Source organism: Urocampus carinirostris, chromosome 1 (genome assembly GCF_059441175.1).
Source record: "Urocampus carinirostris isolate Australia breed hairy pipefish chromosome 1, RoL_Ucar_1.0, whole genome shotgun sequence".
NCBI lineage: Eukaryota > Metazoa > Chordata > Actinopteri > Syngnathiformes > Syngnathidae > Urocampus > Urocampus carinirostris.
Genome location: NC_142349.1, coordinates 32389408 through 32402878, shown reverse-complemented (window position 1 = coordinate 32402878; position 13471 = coordinate 32389408). Strand labels below are relative to the sequence as shown.

Here is a 13471-nt window from a genome sequence, read left to right as displayed (position 1 = left end):
TCCAACGGGTGACCAAAAACCTCAGATAGGCTGGGCAAGAAAATGGGTTGTCAAACAGTGCATTTGGGCCACTTTGAGTCTCCATAGTTTGTATTCTCCCTTGCAGGCGTTTTCAGTTGCACCACACAATACAGCAACATCTAGTAGGCAAATAATGCACATCGTCTGTAAAGGACCGTATAAAAAGGACCTTTAACGGTATTCTACAATATAAAGATGTTTATTTTGTCATATTCCTGAATGGAACAGTATGTAATATCAAGTGCCTCCTTCATTCAGTAAAAAACCGTCACGGTTGCTCATGGCAAAGCAATTGGCCCCGCCCCTTTGGCGCCAGCTGCGGCTCGTTGACTGATTGGCTTCCCTCCTATTTAAGCTCAGTGCTCTCACTCACCTTATGTCAGTCCGTCAACGAACCTCTGCACCCACAAGACATTTGTTTTGACTGTCCGGTATCCTGTTTGTGTATACTGTCCGGTATCGATCCCGATTGAGTCATCGATTATTAAAATAATCGTTCGTTGCAGCCTTAATCTATACCAGTAACAAAAAGCTACACGGATTCAAAACTTTGCATTATCCAACTGCCGATCCCCTCGAGGGTCATGGAATTATTGTTACCATCCTAGCTGGCTTTGAGCAGTGAGCAGGGATGACAGAAATGATTTATCATAAAACTATTCATTGGGGATGAAAGTTTCATTTTCCCTGGGCCGATTCTATACATAATATGAGACACTGGAACAAATCGCTTTGGAATTACAATGCTGCAAAACGGGGAAAATAAAGCAGCTGGTTTAAATTGTTGCATTATCTTTAAACCGATCAAATCTAACTCCCTACTATTGCGATGTTAAATTCTCTGAAGCAAAATATCTGCTGAAAGAAACCTGTTTCTTATTTAAGAGCGTCGACAGCACCAATCGGAATGTAATAATAATCCATTTTTGTTTTACTTGTCCTACATTTCATGCCTTTTGAACTGTCTATGTCCAGTGTTTGGCTTGTTACCTAAAAAAAACAACTAGTTGTAATGACTTACTACTTTTTTTATTTATTATTATTCAGCCAGTATCAACCATCAACGTGATATCTACCGGAAATCATTCTGTCACGCGAAGCTATCGACGTGACTCGTCGCCTTCGATCGGCGCCGGGTTTTTTTAGACCCAACTGCTGTGTTGGGAGTCAATAGGTGACCAAACCCCCCAATTCTGTGTTGGGAGTCATTAGGTGACCAAACCCCCCAATTCCAACCCTTAATGCCGAGCGCCAAGCAGGGAGGCAATGGGTAACAATGTTGTAAGTCTTAGGTATGACTCGGCCGAGGCTTGAACCAGCGACCTCCCAGTCTCGGAGCGGGTGCCCTACCATCTAGGCTACCGAGTTGATCCTTCTTCCAAGAATTAACGAAGTTAGTAATTGAATTACTCCATAGTAAAAGTAACTCCGTTACTTTGAAAATAAGTTTTTGTATGTCAAAGAATTTGGAATTTTCCGAGCAGTATTTGTGTCAGTTGAATAGAGAAGAACAGACAGGTGGTTGTGTTATAGAACCTTGTAATATTTATTGCACCTCACATGCAAAAGATTTATCCTACACTTGAAGTGTGACACATATTAACAGAAACAAGAGAACCAAATAACAATCAGCAGTAAACAATTAAAAGTGAGTTCATAAATTAAATGTAACTCTCACAACCCAAGACAACTGGTCAGTGGACATTGGCAATTAACCTTGATAAATTCCTCAATACAAAAGTCAATAGTAAAACAATATAAAGTGAGTTTTACTCAGCATAAATCACAGTCTCAAATCAGTCAACTGTTTAAGTAGACATATTGTTATGATTTTAGTAGTAGAAGGACCAATGTGGGGGAGGCAGGAACTGCAGGGCGGAGGTTCTCAAAGCAAAGTCTCAATTTATTAACAAATATCAGGGCCAAAGTACCTATCCAACAAGCAGGTACAAAGCACCTAAAAAATGTCCAAACAAGAAACTAGAAACAAAAACCAAACTTTACAAAAAAACATCAACTGGAAATGGAAAATGTGAGGATAAAAGTAACAATAAACCAGAAAACAAACAAACCTGGCATGGTAAATGGTCTGCATTTATATAGCGCTTTTCAAGTCAAAGATAGATAGATAGATAGATAGATAGATAGATAGATAGATAGATAGATAGATAGATAGATAGATAGATAGATAGATAGATAGATAGATAGATAGATAGATAGATAGATACTTTATTCATCCCCTAAGGGAAATTCACATTTCCAGCAGCATCCCTGAGCTGAGAACAGTACAATAAAAAAGCCAAAAGAATACAATATACAAATACCCAGTGTGACGTGCAAACAGTCAACTGTTTAAGTAGACATATTGTTATGATTTTAGTAGTAGAAGGACCAATGTAGCGTGTTATATAGAGTAACTAAATATAGTGCTACACAGAATGACGACCTCCCAAAGCGCTCGGACGCGCATGGAAGTGAAAAATGACAGAAGGACTATGACAGATCTCATAATAACCAGACAAAAATGTCCTTTTGAAGAGTGCAGGATGATTGGGCAAAAGGTGTATTCCTGAAGTTGAATATTTTGTGTGGCCACCATAATTTTGCAGAACCACTTTAATCTTCCTGGCCATGGTTTTTACCAGAGCCTCACAAATTGCCACTGGAATGCTCTTCCACTCCTCCATAACAACATGACCGAGCTGGGAGATGTTCAAGATCTTGTGCTTCTCCACTTAATGCTTGAGGATTCCCCAAAGATATTCTATTTGGTTTAGTTCTGGAGACATGCTTGGCCCTTTTACCTTAGCCCCTTTAGAAAAGCCTTGGTCATCTTAGAGGTAGGGCGCCCGCCCCGAGACTGGGAGGTTTCTGGTTCAAGCCTCAGACTTACAACATTTGTACCCATTGCCTCCCTGCTTGGCGCCCGGCATTAGGGGTTGAAATTGGGGGGTTTGTCACCTAATGACTTCCAAAACATCAGTTGGGTTCAAATTGAATCTCATTGTAAGAATGTAGTACCATTAAAACGGAAACTGAGATGTATCTGGGGTCATTGTCAGGCTGGAACATTGCCCTGCAATCTAGTTCCTGGAGGGAGGGAATCATTCTCTGCTCCAATTGTTCACAATACATTCGTGAGTTTGTGTTTCCCCTAATGAATTGCAACTCCCCGTTTCCAATTGCACTCATGCCGCCCCAAACCATGACATTCCCAACAGCATGCTTGACTTTGGGCACGACACAATTATTTTTGTAATTCTCACCTTGTTGGCACCACACATGCTTGACACCCTCTGAGCCACATGAATTAATCTTTGTCTTATCGGACCAGAGGATATCTTTCCAGTAAGCCATGGCCTTTGTTTAAATACTTCTTTTCATTGTGTCAAAGCAATGTTTCTTCAGTAATGTTCTATCAAACAATATAATTAAATATCTGCAGAAATGTGAGCGGTGGTGTACTTACTTTGTGACGTACTGAATATATATCGTTTTACTATTTTCTGCAAGAAGATTGGCGGTGCCACAAAGGAGATCATGTGTCCTTTCTTGGAGGTAATTTCCTGTGATCACTTCCTCAAACTGTTGCTTTTACAGTGGGACCTCGGTTATCGTGGTTAATGGGGACCAAAACCACCCGCGAAAAGTGAAAATATGCGAAGTAGCGACGCCCCTTCAAAAAAGCTTTAAAAAACAAAAAATAAAAAAGAATAATAATTATTATTATTATTTTATTGTATTATTATTATTTTTTTAGCCCTGCGAACCTCTGAACCCGCGAACTTGCAACCACGAAGTAGCGACGCCCCTTCAAAAAAGCTTTAAAAAAAAAAAAATTTATATATATATACTGGACTGTCTCAGAAAATTAGAATATTGTGATAAAGTTCTTTATTTTCTGTAATGCAAATAAAAAAACAAAAATGTCATACATTCTGGATTCATTACACATCAACTGAACTATTTCAAGCCTTTTATTATTTGAATATTGCTGATTTTGCCTTACAGCTGAAAAAACTCAAAAATCCTATCTCAAAATATTAGAATACTTCCTCAGACCAAGTAAAAAAATAATTTTATAACAGCAAAACTAAATCAAACATTTGAAAATGTCCATTGATGCACTCAGTACTTGGTTGGGAATCCTTTTGCACGGATTACTGCATCAATCCGGCGTGGCATGGAGGCAATCAGCCTGTGGCATTGCTGAGGTGTTATTGATGCCCAGGATGCTTCGATAGCGGCCTTCAGCTCATTTGCATTTGTAGGTCTGGTGTCTTTCATCTTCTTCTTAACTATACCCCACAAATTCTCAATGGGGTTCAGGTCAGGGGAATTAGCAGGCCAATCAAGGACAGTGATGCCATGGTCAGTGCACCAGTTACTGGTGTTTTTGGCACTGTGGGCAGGTGCCAGATCATGCTGGAAAATGAAATCCTCATCTCCATAGAGCTTTTCAGCAGATGGAAGCATGTAGTGCTCTAAAATCTCTTGGTACACAGTTGCATTTACTCTGGACTTGATGAAACACAGTGGACCAACACCAGCAGCTGACATGGCTCCCCAAACCATTGCTGACTGTGGGAACTTCACACTGGATTTCAAGCAACTTGGATTTTGCTCCTCTCCAGCCTTTCTCCAGACTCTGGCGCCTTGACTTCCAAATGAAATGCAAAACTTGCTTTCGTCTGAAAAGAGGACTTTGGACCACTCTGCAACTGTCCAGTGCTTCTTCTCCATAGCCCAAGTCAGACGCTTCTTCCGTTGTCTTGAGTTCAGAAGTGGCTTGACCATGGGAATACAGCTATTGTAGCCCATTTACCGGACACGTCAGTGAACTGTGGCTTTTGATACCTGGACTCCAGCTTCAGCCCACTGTCTTTGAAGCTCCCCCAAATTCTGGAAGCGGCTCTTCTTCACAATTTTGTTAAGGCTGCGGTCATCTCTCTTGGTTGTGCAGCGTTTCCGGCCACATTTTTCCCTTCCAACAGACTTTTTGTGGATATGCTTTGAAACTGCACTCTGTGAACAGCCTGCTCTTTGAGAAAATTATTTTTGTGTCTTACCCTCCTGATGGAGGGTATCAATGATGGTCCTCTGGACAGCAGACAGATCAGCAGTCTTCCCCATACTTGTGATTTAGTTTACTAAACCAAGCTGAGTGTTTTTAAGGCTCAGGAAACCCTCGCAAGGTGTTTCGAGTTAATTAGATGATTCAGGTGATTAGTTGAATAGCCTACTTGTATACTTTTTAATGATATTCTAATATTTTGAGATAGGATTTTTGAGTTTTCTTAAGCTGTAAGCCAAATTCAGCAATACTCAAATAATAAAAGGCTTGAAATAGTTCAGTTGATGTGTAATGAATCTAGAATGTATGACATTTTTGTTTTTTTATTTGCATTACAGAAAATAAAGAACTTTTTCACAATATTCTAATTTTCTGAGACAGTCCAGTATATATATGTATATATATATATATATATTTCTTTTTTTTTTAAATTATTTTATTTTATTATTATTATTTTTTATACCTGCGAAGCTCTAAACCCGCGAACGTGGAACCACGAAGTAGCGACGCCCCTTCAAAAATGCTTAAAAAAATAAAATAAATATATATGTATATATATATATCAATCGCAGGGCACACTGGGACAGACAACTCGCTCGCTCATTCACACCTAGGGACAATTTGGACCAGCCAATCCACCTGAAATGCATGTCTTTGGAAAGTGAGAGGAAACCGGAGTGCCCGGAGGAATATATATATATATATATTTTTTTTTTAATTTTATTATTATTATTTTTTAGGCCCACGAAGCTCTGAATCCGCGAACGTCGAAGCGCGAAGTAGCGAGGTCCCACTGTATTTACATCATATGAAATCTTTTAAAAGTTCAAGGCAGAACAGCGTTCCTTCATTATTACAGAGTCCTCCTTTGGTACAGACCTGAGCTTAAACTTGACCCTGCAGGCCTGCCAACTGCTGTCTAAGCTGAGGAGCATGACCACAACATAACTATTGCTGACTTGTATCCTGTGAGTTGACTCCAATTTACAGTGAATTGCAAAGGTATAGCCCCCACAAGAACTTTTTGACGTGTTTTCATATTTCAGGCTTCAAACTTATAGAAAGTGAACAGAAAATCTTTTTAGCAAACGCGAGACACAATCGTTAAAAGAAACAAAATGTATCCAACGTTTTATATTCTGCTGACAAAAAGTAGGTTTGCAAAAATATTGGCCCCCTTTGAATTAATACTATGTACGACCTCATTTTGGGTATGCCACTATAAGTTTTTCACATCTTGAAATCAAAAACATTTGCTCATTCTTCCTCACAAAACAGGCCAAGTTCCTTGAGGTTTGATGGCGATTGTTTGTTTCCATGCCCCCACGTAGGTTTTTGATCAGGGGATGGTGTAATTATAGCTTGTGGTTTGTAATAATTTGTGGTCTGTGCAGCTCTTTGATACTCCTTGTGATTAAGGGCTATACAAATGAACATGACTTGATTTGACCTGTCTTCCTCCAGCAGTTTCCCTTTGCTGTGTTTTATTGCTACATCAAACTAAAGGAGCAGGATATCCACGACATTGATTTGATCATGGAGTGTGTTACTAGGCGACAAAAGTCCAAACTACCCAGTTACATTACCTCTTTTCCGAGTCTCATTTGAGCGTCGGATTAAACGTTGTTCAAGAGACACTTTGAAAACAGAATTTAATAAATGCACAAAAAATAGATCAAAATTGAATTAAGTGAGTCACTGATGATTTTCATTGTTTGAACAGAAGAAAATAAAAATAAAAACAATACTGCTTTGAGTTACTCACACCATCCTAGCACAATGCTCAGGAATGCACCGAATGTCTTTTGAAGCAGATACAATTATGAAAATGACTCTCTTATTTTGGCTCCTCGTAAGCGCGTCCCCTTCTTTCCTTACACTGTGGAAAAACAAAAAACAAATAAGAATTAAGGTATGAACTATCCGCATTTATTGCACATCTTAAAAACTGAATGATAATAAACTCATTGTACATGAGCTCCCTTACCGCACTGGAATGGAACTTCAAGGGGAACATAGTTGTGTTGGCACAGATGAACAAAAGCAGATGCTAATCGACAAGGAGCCGCTGAGGAACTTTGCTTGCATACCAAAAAAAACTCAGCAGGATCAACCTCAAGAGACACAAACAGTTCTAGTTTTGAACAAATACATTTGGAATTACATTTAAAGAACAACCTAAGAAGTAATCATTGTTTCTTATAAGGGGGAATTATTGCTCATCCAATTGTTTTTTTTTATTTGGGTCGCGCCTTGTAATTAGGCTCGAATGGTAGGTTCATAAGTCGTACTAGTTGAGATACACTGGATTAAAACATTTGCTTTTCGATCTTCGTTCCATCACCGTTGCAAATATTGTACTCACCACTCCAAAACAGGAACTTAAAGGAGAATCAGGAGCCGAAAACAAAAAGTCACATGTCACTGGCCTCGAAGCTCCGAGTTCTGTTTTGGCTCTTGGGTTTGCACACTCCGAGTTCACCTAAACGCAGTACAAACAAAGTATTATTTGACACACTTGGCTAAAGCCTGACTTGTAACAAAACATTTTCCATCTGTGGAATAAAATATGTATGGCAGACTCACCTGCCAGCTCTCCAAAAATTCCTTCAGATTTTCAGCTTGGGAACCATCCCGCAAAGGCGAGTCATTCCCTGCCTCATTGTCATTGGTCCCCAACAGGCCAGTAGACATGCCTGCACGTGAACACATAAACACACATACGCTGCAGGTTTCTCTGCCAATCAAAATGCTTTACTTTAGAGACGTTTCATTAAACAACACATGGAATTACACATAATAATTTTCACGAGCAGATTTTCATTATTGATTACCCTCTGCAAAAAACAAACAAAAAAAAGATTGGGTTATTCTGAGAATATTTCTTCAAATTTGAAGATATTTAATTTTTTTTGCCACATTTGTGGCAGATCGTTATAATAGTATTTTTAAAAGTATTTTTTTCTAATCCTGATAAAAAGTATTTAAATCAAATTCACAGTTCCGTGGGAAGAGCGCACCGAGGAAGCCAATGAAAGAGAAACGTGCAAAGTACTATGAGCTGGTCAACCCAGGATACATCACTGATGATGCGTCCCAGTTGCACCCAGGAGGTGTTTCTTTCAAAGGATGCCTTGATATGAAACCTAGCTAAAGACACTTGCAATGAATAAAATGTGTGAGTAATAAACTGTGTATTACCCACCCGTCATTGTTCTTCTTTGTCTCTGCCTCTCTCTTTCTCTCTCTCTTAAAGTGCCGTGCTAGATTATTAAGGTTTTACCGCTGCTGTGTTTTATAGCCTAATTTTCACCGAATCAAAATGATGGAGGACCGTATAATTTGCCCGTTAAAGTGTCAAAATAGCCATCAGTGATGGAAAGTTGGCAATTAAGGAAACCTCTGCAACTGCAGAAATATAAAACATGCAAATGTTAAGAGGGTCTTATTTAATTTAGATTTTGTTACAAACGAAAGGTTTTAACTTGTTATCATAGATTATCTCTCCTCCTTCTGAGTCCTCACAGATAAAAATATGAAATTTCAGTTTCGTTTTGGGCTCGGTCCTGCAAATAAATTGTTCAGGCTTGAGCTGGATTAGATTTTGATACCCGCGGACCTGGGAGGAGTCGGTCTGGATTTTTAGGACGAATCTTACCTGTTTTACACGGAATCTTATTATTATATTATAATACTTTCTTGACACATATAATTTTTCCTACCGTGCAACCATCCGTCCAGAGTAACACTGCAGACTTCAGTGCTTAGGTAGCATGCAACGGACACGCCATTTTGATCGTACACCTGCACCCGTTGTGACCCCCTTTGGACAGTGACCCCACCATCACTCTGCCACAAGTGTATCACACTGTCCATGCATTGAACTTTTACCTGTAAGTATCAGAAAAACTTTGACTTTCAGCACCAGCAGGTCATAACCGATCATCTTGTACCTGTCCATTTCGCTGAATGCTGACGGTGGTGTTATTCAACCTGAGCAGGAGGAGGTTATGTGGCTGTGAATTGAGCACAAGCGTAAAAGAGGGCGGGATGCTGGTGTCTTGGGCCAAAAGAAACGGGCATGTATCTGGCAGCTCATAAAGATGGCCATCAAACGTTAGTACAAACTGATCTGACACCAGTAGAGCTTGATCTGGAGAGAGGCAAAATCAAGTCACGCAAGGAGTGGCACTCATTGGACGATTTTTCTTACGAATGAATGGACTATCCATGATCTTCCTTTTTAGGCGGTAAAATTCAGCAGTTGGTCGAATAGAAGTGATACTTTGCAAAGGGTTCAGCAGCCATTCTTGGAGAAGGATCCCCACCAGACCAGACTCGTGATTCCATATAAGGGTAGGCAGCGATATAGACAAGGCCAAGGAACACTCACTGGATAAAAACATTCACTCAAATCCATAAAATGTATACGATAGCTGGTCATATATTTTTTAGGTTGTACATGCGGTACCTTGGGGAATATTTATATAATGATGACAAATCTTTCCTGACTCCAGAAAAAGCTGCTGCCAATTTGGTTTCCATCCAGTGGTATGTTTGATGGCTTGCCTAAAAATCCAAAATAATTAGCTCAGTGGGAGTTTAAAATGGCAAATTTGACAAAGTAAGTACTTCTTAAATTTAAGACTTTACTCTAGGAGTATTGGAGAAATTTGGGAGAATGTAGCATCTGTGGAATATGCTGAATTTTCTGAATGACTAAAAATGTTTTGCTGAAACCACTTTAAGCGGTCAAGCTTGTAAGGTACATGATTTAAGGCCAATTTTGTTGATTTTGAAACATTTCACACTAAACTATACCATTTAATAGGATTATGACTATTCTTAACGCAATTGCGCTGATATTCTTACAAAATAGAGTTCCTTTGGTGGAAACGATTTGCTCTGTTATCGAAAACGACACCTCTCCTAGGCAGAGCAACCAGTCGCATCCTGTGCTGGACTCGCAATCCTGAGATGGGAAGGGGCGCTGGTTAGAGCAAAGGAATGTTATGGATTTCAAACTTTATCGTTTGTTTTAATTGGTGAAGAATTTGTATTTTAAAAGGACAAAAATCTTCAAAAAGTTGCTTTAGCAGGTTATGTCTCTGAAATACGCCTTAAAATACATGAATCCCTTGCTGCTTCGCGGTTTACTTTTCGCAGTTTAGATACTTAGCGGATTTTTAAAAATTGAATTGTCTTTATTGTCATTGATATCAATGTATTGTGCATTTTGTTCTGCAGCATAAAGCACATAGCAAATGCTATCATGGGGACAGGTTGTGTGTGTTGGGTGAGCGTGTCTGTGTGCGCAACTGTGATAAACTTGTGTTAGGCTACATAACAAGCCATTCCTGCCGAGCCTGTATCTCACCAATGCCATCTCCATTACACATAAAACGGATGACCTGGAGCTATAACTCTTATGAAACCGCAACATCAAGGCAATTGTGTTTTAATCATCACTGAGACCTGGCTCAGATCCAGGATATCAGATGATTGCTAGCAGCTAGCCAGCCGCTCTCTGAATTGCTTTCCTAATTGAAAGGAGAAGTCCTCCATTTTGGTTGTACAAGATGTGGAATATTAAAAACGTGGAATAGTAAAACTCGTATTGCAAGCAGTTTCTTACGAAATCCATGGCATGGCTAAGCATTGCCAAGCTTCCTTCCGCTAGTGCCTTGAGCTGTGGATTCTCCTGAAGGGCAGGAGAGGACTGCAAAAGTTCTTTGGGCCACAAAGCAGAAACCTCCCTCCACACAGCCTCCAGCCGTTGACCTTTGACATCCTGGTACACGGCTGCCAGAGTGGCCAGCGGCCCTGCAGGCAAAATAAATTGATTTGGGATGAAGCTCTGAGCAATTCAAATCATTGTTGTTGACGGCCCAAAAAATAAATACAGTGGTACCTCTTTATACAATCACCTCTACACATGAGAAGAGAAAACAAGGAGAATGATGACAATTGAAACGAACCAAGAAATAATAGAAAAACATGAGTGCGGTGTTGGTGTGAGTGACCAAGCTAAGGTGTACAATCGGAAGCAACGAGTGCCGATAACAAAGCCGTGGAAGAATAATTTCCGACGGACCTTATATTCCTGTTGCAAAAAATATTGAAAAGGAGGATGAAAGGGAGAATCTGGTCTCTACAAAGGAGAATAAAGAGGCTCTGTTAAGTAGGCGGCAGTAGCTGCTTTACTTGCCAGATAAAGTGGCAACTGGTTATTCAACAGATCTCTTCAGTGACACTTGCTTTACACATTTCCGTAACATTTTTTGTAAGGTTTGTTTTTTTTGGTTAGTTTTTTTCTTCAAAAGACCTGTAGAACATTGCATTGTGAGTCCAGCTACAAGGCCAAAATAAAGTGAAAACTGAAACCGGGAAATTGTGCTGTAAAAATAGGGTGTGTTCACCTTTTTATAGTAATTGTAATAATAATAATACATTTTATTTCGAAGCGCCTTAGTGTAAATTAAATGCTTACGTATCATCATGTCGTGCACCGTTACCCATCCCGCACCCCTCCTTACTCCTGCACCTCTGCAACACTGCACGCACCTTCGTTACGGCGACTCCCTCATAATAAACACATTTTGTTTGGTCAATATAATCTTAATTATCATTTTACTCTTTTTGTCTATATTTGATTTCTATTTGAATGTGTTTTTAGTGATCAGGTAGCTGTGTTTTATAGCTATTTAGGGCTCACTTTGATTGTTTTGGGAGGTCGAGAACGTGCCAATTAGTTTTTTATTTTTTCATATTGGGAAAATTAGCAATTCCAGCTACGCGCATGATACTGAAAGGAATTAAGCTGATATGCAGAGGTAATATGCAATCGTGGGAATTAAGAAATTGTTATTAAGAAAGACAATATTGACCTGTCGGCAAAAGGACTGATGGTTACTTGGTAGATAACTAACCTGTCTAAGATTTTTGACAAACACAACATAAAGTGGTACCATTAATTGGTGGGGTTACTTACTCCTCAGTTCCAGCTGTCCAAGCAGTGAAGTATGCTGTAAAAAGTTAAGATATCGAGGCAGGCTGGTGGTGACTATTTGCCGGAGTGAGCTGCTGTGCCACAAAGCCAACAAACTCTTGCCTCTGTGATCCAACAGAACATCTGCTTGTTGTACAATAAGCAGAGGCATGCTGCTCAAATCTTGGAGCAAAACACTGTCTCTGGACTGGAGTGAAAAGAAAACTGATAGTAAAATGATTTAAATGTTTTGCTACTAAACAGACCATTCAAAAGCAAGGAAATGTAAAAATATGGCAGTATCAATAGATTTTCATGAAGTCACCTGTTGTCTGAATTCAGCAAGGATATATTTAATTTTCCGAAATTTCTCCAAAAGCTTCTCCCTGACCTGAGAGCTGACAGCTTCAACCCGTGCCTTTAAAAATGAAAAATACAAAACTTGCTTAAAAAGCCAAATCTTCCTGTTTTTGGCCATTCTCTGAAGGCCGCTTTTTTAAGAATTGCTGTTGAGGGATGATGACAATATGCTGAAAGACTCAGCTAACCTGAGCAACATTGATGTTATCATCCTCCAACCCCACCTCTCAAAATGGGCACAGCCCCCTTTGAAAAATGAATATTGCTTCTTAAATCACATTCTACAAACAGAACATTAGATTGGACTGTCTTTATTGTATTTGATAACAAAATTCTAAAACATTGTGTATAACATGATTAGACATGGCACTCCGGGGTTAACATTTAATACAGATTTTAAAGACAAAATAAGATAAAAGCCTGTCAAGATAAATAGGCAAAAATCTTCACAACATAGTTTTTAGAGATAGACCTAGGTTATAATAAACGCGCAATAAAAAATAGTGCATCGGAATTTTTGTGCAATGAAAAGTAATGCAATAACACTTAGCAGCAACAAAAATGCCAAATAAATACATATTTTTACAGTGCCATGTTTAGACAAATAATGCTCCATACAACATTATTAGTCAGGGAATTATTTTTGTGAATGAGTATAAAATGCACCACTGAATAACTTTTACAAAATTTTCTATTGTATATTTTCACAACATAAATTACCTATCACAGAGAAAAGAAGCATTATGTGCTTTTGAACTGTACTTTTTTAATAGTAGCAGATATTGTACCTCTATTGCCTTCAGACTCTCCACACAGCCAGATGCTCTAAGTGTCAGCTTGCTATTGTTTGCTCCAACAGAAAGACTTCCCAAAGTATCAGTTTGTATGCCACCATGTATTTTTTGTACACCAAGCATCAAACTTCCACTTGTCCTCAAACATGCCACCAGAGCAACACTCTCACTTAGATTTGTACCTGCAAAAACATGGACAGACACATACTGTATCTTGAATCCAGGAGAGGGGCA

The 13471-nt window shown here is 39.2% G+C and overlaps 1 protein-coding gene across 1 annotated transcript in view; it reads right to left on the bottom strand.

Annotated features, from left to right (window-relative positions):
- Window positions 1-6730: 6730 nt before the first annotated feature.
- Window positions 6731-13471, bottom strand: part of apoltp (apolipoprotein lipid transfer particle homolog) — a 52948-nt gene continuing 46207 nt past the window's right edge. The window contains exons 63-74 of the mRNA XM_088335292.1: window positions 13232-13419; window positions 12409-12501; window positions 12087-12291; window positions 10731-10918; window positions 9567-9664; window positions 9309-9487; window positions 9049-9248; window positions 8818-8986; window positions 7682-7791; window positions 7461-7577; window positions 7083-7209; window positions 6731-6974 (exon numbers count right to left, since the gene is read on the bottom strand). Of these exons, the coding sequence (XP_088191418.1) occupies window positions 6970-6974; window positions 7083-7209; window positions 7461-7577; window positions 7682-7791; window positions 8818-8986; window positions 9049-9248; window positions 9309-9487; window positions 9567-9664; window positions 10731-10918; window positions 12087-12291; window positions 12409-12501; window positions 13232-13419 (1679 nt within the window). The 3' untranslated portion in view covers window positions 6731-6969. The remainder of the gene's footprint in view (window positions 6975-7082; window positions 7210-7460; window positions 7578-7681; window positions 7792-8817; window positions 8987-9048; window positions 9249-9308; window positions 9488-9566; window positions 9665-10730; window positions 10919-12086; window positions 12292-12408; window positions 12502-13231; window positions 13420-13471) is intronic.